At 41.0% G+C, this 5,000-nt stretch overlaps 2 protein-coding genes across 2 annotated transcripts in view; both read left to right on the top strand.

The window, feature by feature from the left end:
• pdia2 (protein disulfide isomerase family A, member 2) overlaps positions 1-150 on the top strand; it is a 7,386-nt gene extending 7,236 nt beyond the window's left edge. Inside the window, exon 11 of the mRNA XM_056586499.1 lies at positions 18-150. Within this exon, the coding sequence (XP_056442474.1) occupies positions 18-74 (57 nt within the window). The 3' untranslated portion in view covers positions 75-150. The remainder of the gene's footprint in view (positions 1-17) is intronic.
• Positions 151-2,079: 1,929 nt separating this feature from the next.
• The window catches only part of si:dkeyp-75b4.8 (lipopolysaccharide-induced tumor necrosis factor-alpha factor homolog), a 4,078-nt gene continuing 1,157 nt past the window's right edge, over positions 2,080-5,000 (top strand). The window contains exons 1-3 of the mRNA XM_056586576.1: positions 2,080-4,076; positions 4,182-4,256; positions 4,552-4,747. Of these exons, the coding sequence (XP_056442551.1) occupies positions 3,965-4,076; positions 4,182-4,256; positions 4,552-4,747 (383 nt within the window). The 5' untranslated portion in view covers positions 2,080-3,964. The remainder of the gene's footprint in view (positions 4,077-4,181; positions 4,257-4,551; positions 4,748-5,000) is intronic.

The following is a 5,000-nucleotide window of genomic DNA, read 5'->3' as shown; positions in this document are numbered from 1 at the left end:
GTTTCTTGTGTTTTCAGGGAACCGGTGAGTCACCACAGCCACCAGTCAATGAGACATCAAAAGACGAGCTGTAACACGCTTCGGTCTATCAGGAACAATCTAGTGGTTTCAATCAAGTGTTTCATAATAAAAGCTGTTTGGTTAATAGTCGTGATCGTCTTGTGTTTTTTTGTGGTGGCGTCATGTCCTGTGATGTCATGCAAACCGGATTATCAATTGGCTACAGGTATGTCTGCTGCAACACATGATGACATGCAAAACCTGTTGGACTATAAGGTCTCTCGTCTCTTGATACATTGATAAAAAGCCAGCTTGCATCGACACACAGCTGCGATTCAAAACTCCTGGATGGCATTCAAACAGGCTGCCGTTACCCACCTGTGTGAGGCTGACGTATTAAGCTCATTTGTGTATGATACATAAATGAGGGATTTGTTTCACAAACACCACATCACATAAAAGTTGCTTATCAGTATAATCCACTCGGAACACAATGGAAAAGAACAACTTGGCCGTAAGATCCGGAATTCCGGGAATACTGTTTAGTGAGGTCATGTAAAGGAGGAGACAGTAAGCAGCTGTGTTGAATGGTCGAGTAAACAAAATATAATGTGACAAAGACCGGGCGAGCCGGAGAGACACACAGAGAGAGAAGGTAGAGAAAAAAGAGAGAAAGAGAGGCAAAGACGAACACAAAAGAAGGACGAGAGATGAAGAACAAGAGTGGGAGAGGAGGTTGAATAGAAAGCAGAAAGGTGCATGCGTGTATGTGTGTGTGTTCGTGCATGTGTGTGTGTCTGTGTGTGTGTCTGAAAGCTGCATGCCTTACATTCCACCCTGGGCAGAACTGGTTCTGCAGGCTTTGACACTCATGATAGTCGCTAACATGGGAAGACCTATTCTCATCTGCTGAGCCTCCATGCTACCAGGTGAGTTGACTGTTTTTCTGTGGTCCGTAGCGGTACGTCTTGAAACTAACCTACCGCGGTGAATCTACAACTTTAGGTCTGTCGAAGACGGGACAATGCTACATCTGTGTACAGCAGCACATGTGGCACCCTTTGGGGAAATAGTCTTGTTTTTTGACTTTGTCGTGGAACTGAAAGGGGTTATGGTTGTCATTTCAACAGCTTACATCAGAGACAGTTAGAGGTATTTAGGCCTGAACTTTTTTCTATTTTAGAATGTCTAATTATTATTTTTCAATAGGTAAATTACCAACTACATGGAAATTACAGTTATTGACACAATGACGCAGGTTGTGCAATGTTTGACGTTGGGGGTTAACATTTTGTTCTTGAAACCTATGAAGTTTAGAATGGAAAACAGCAATACATAACCCATACATACATTGCAATGTATTATTGGGTTTGAAAACCTTATGTACAAAATTCCATGATGCATTATTTTATATATGATACAACATTACTGTTGTGTTAGGTGGGCTCATCGAATGATATGTACTTGACCATGGTGTTACCCTGTGCCTTACCAGCCTACCTTGGGACTTGGTTTAGCCATGTTCACATTTAGCTAAAATAATTTGTCTCTATTGTCTCTAATGTCTATCGGTTATTGATTGATTTAAGTGATTGAATTTTTTTATTGACACATGCACAAAGGTAAGGATGTACAGGTACATGTACAGGTAAGAAGGATTATACAAAAAAGCCCATGGGCTTATTTCCATTGTGGTATTGTGCTCATGTATATACTGTAGGTGTATTTAAGTTTGTGTGTTAAAGGTAATGTAAATGACAGTGTGTGAACAAAGTAAAATATGACATTCCTATCACCATTGGCAATTCATACATACATACATTTTTTAACAATCTATAAAAGAGACCCCAAATAACCCTATGACTGTCTACTGTTCAACCACTTCTTTAAGGCTGTTTTAAAATTGACAAACGAAACAATTGTCTTCATACTAGCAAGTAACCCATTCCATAAAACTGCTGCTGAATATGAAAAAGAGCCCTTTCCCATGCAATTTCTAAATCTGAACACAAGATCAATCGCAGTTCTCCTTGTGGAGCAGCTATGTGTGTTTAGTATCCTTGAAAAATAAATACATAAATATTTAGGTAGTGCAATATTTTTGCCTGCACCATGAAGTGCAGGCAAAATCAAAGTGGCCTTGTACTAGGGCCCCAGCCAGTATCTCCAGAACTTTCCTATCAATTAGATGGACTATTCTAGCCAGAAATTTTATTTTGGAAAAATTATTGTCACATTTTGCTTGGCTGTGATCTCAGATTCACCCACCTCCACCTTGAATCCAGGTGTCTCCCTAAATTTTGGGGTTGATCCAAAAAGTATAGATTAAGTTTTACCTAAATGGAGGGACAGCTTGTTCTCAGATAGCCATGTACTGACCTTCTGAAGTTCTGCACTCAGTGACCTCTCCACCACACGTAGTTTTGATCCTACTTATGGTTTCGGGGCTAGGTATGACTCAGAGTGGTACAAGTTCAACACGTGGTTTATTCAGAGACACAGGGTAAATGGATGAGCCCTCTGGATCTGGTTCATGAAGCATCCGCCATCAACCAAGCTAAAGGCAAAGCCGGGCTTATTTCTCTTAGTCTCGCTAGTTTAAGCCTGAGTTGCGTTCCATCAACGGAATCTCCACTAAGTAACCATGGCAATTTATCAGACCAAATGAACCTGGTCGGTCGGTACCAGGCTAACTGGCAGGCTTACTTGAGCGGTGTTTGAGAGAAGACCCATCTGTCGGAAACAAGTGTACCATCAGAAGGTTCCACCAAGCCAGTCCTCACGATTTGGTTTTGATTTATAATGGTTTTCACCTCTTTCGATGCTGTTATCCTCCCCTTGGAAAAATGCGGTGAAGTGGAGCAGAGAGATCGCCATGTCTGTACCACTGAGTGGTGGTGACTTTACGTATATCATTCGCTTTGAGAGCAGCAAGGGGCTGTAGTTCACAAAGTGGCCTCACACAAAACCTAACATTATCAAACTTCTTCGCGAAATTATTTTGTTTTCTTTACATGAAAAATTATAATTTTAATCCACAATCAACATATGTGTAATCCAGGGCAGATAAAGACTGGGACCCGAAAATAATTACTTTCTCTCCATCCGTATTCCGTATTTACCGTAGGGTGTGAATGGGCCTTAAAGCGCAGTCACTATCTTTGCTCAAAAAATACTGAATGCGCCCCTCAGTCTCCAACACAGAATCTAAACTTTGGATATCTTTTTATTTTATGGGAACTCCACTGGTGGAGAAAATGCCTAGCCAGGGGAATTAGAATGTGCTTCCTTGTGTTGGAAAAAACAAAGATGCAACTATGGGAAATGCCGACTAATTTCGAATCAAATGGATTGCAATGGCTTGCAAGCAAAAAACATGGCTGATTTACATCTATAGATAGATAATGTCAACATTAACCTAAGGTCTTTTTAAACTAGTTTTACTAGTTTACTTTTTACTCTTTTTAGTTCAGAAATTATGTAACGTAGTAAACGGTAGTAGGGAAGTTACATGGTTCAGGTTTAAACATTTTGTCTACAAGTTCAAACAACGTTCTGAAATCGTATTATTCTCTCATTGATGTAGTAACATATGACATTTCAAAGAAAATCTCAGAAGAAAAACAAAGAATATTACCTGCCAAATAGCTGACTTTAAGCTGAAACTCATCCACTTGTAATGCTCAATGGAAATCCCAGAACCACAGACGAGGAGCGGAAGTGTTCCAAGATTTCAAACCGTTAATTCTTATTAATTCTCTTAAACAAACCAAGTAGGTGCTGGAACGTCTACTTATCAGTGGCAAAACAACCACATGGACGACAGGGCTCTGTAACCCTATTCCAGGGCTCCTCAACCACCACCACTTCCTGTCACATGGTCCCTCTGTACTCACAGCCATGGTTAAGCCAGTCCTTTACCTCCTCATCTCTAGAGCGTGGTTGAGTCTGCTCCATCCTGTCCATGGACCCCCCCGCGTATGAAGAGGTGGTCCTCCAGACTCCCCCCACACCACCTCCCACCTATGCCCTCGCGGTCCTCCCCTCCACCCCTCCACCCACCTACAGAGAAGCTGGTACTTGTAGTTTTTTTCTATTGCTGTTGTGTCTCTCCTTGACTCCATCTGAACTGTGATCTCTGCCTGAGTGCATGTGTGCCTCATTATGATTCTGATCTTCAGATGCATTTCCTGTTCTGAATCTCCCTGTCGTGCAAGCTGTCACCATCTTGCCCGTCCAGGGACCGGCCACACAGAGTAATTAAGTCAACTTTATTTGGACGCATAGCTACAGTTGGCTCTAATGCATGTATTTCATATTACAGTAATGTTACATTGTAGCGTATACAAACACCTTCACCAAAACATTTTTGTATTTTATTTACTTTTGTGTTTGTGTGTGTGTGTGTGTGTGTGTGTGGGTGTGTGTGTGTTGATCTCCCTCTGTATCTCTCTCTCTCTCTCTCTCTCTCTCTCTCTCTCTCTCTCTCTCTCTCTCTCTCTCTCTCTCTCTCTCTGTCTCTGTCTCTGTCTCTCTCCCTCTCTACACCAGCCCCAGTAAATGGGACTTCACAGAATGGGTCTGGTCCAACAGTCTTCAGTGTCCAGCCACAGCGCACAAGAGCAGTGATGGGAGTTGACCCTGTTAGGGTTCAATGCCCCTACTGTCATGAAGTTGTAACTACAGAGATCGAGCACAAGCCCGGGCTGGGTGCTTGGAGCGTGTGTTTTCTTTTGACATTGGGAGGGTAAGATACAACACAATACTTTGATTAAGATGTCTTATATATTAAAAAATATATATAAACTATTTCTGATGCATTTCTGATATAATGACTATGCAATGAAATATATATTTTTAACTTGTATGTATATGAATATAGGTTTATATATTCAGGGTTAGGGTTAGGTGTATATATATATACATAAAATGTCATTGTCATCAAAACAAACATTAATATTGTGTTTTTACAAATCCAATGTTACTAATCCATTACACTA

This window comes from Gadus chalcogrammus, chromosome 3 (assembly GCF_026213295.1).
Source record: "Gadus chalcogrammus isolate NIFS_2021 chromosome 3, NIFS_Gcha_1.0, whole genome shotgun sequence".
NCBI classification, from domain to species: Eukaryota; Metazoa; Chordata; class Actinopteri; order Gadiformes; family Gadidae; genus Gadus; species Gadus chalcogrammus.
This window is presented reverse-complemented; position numbering and strand designations above follow the sequence as displayed.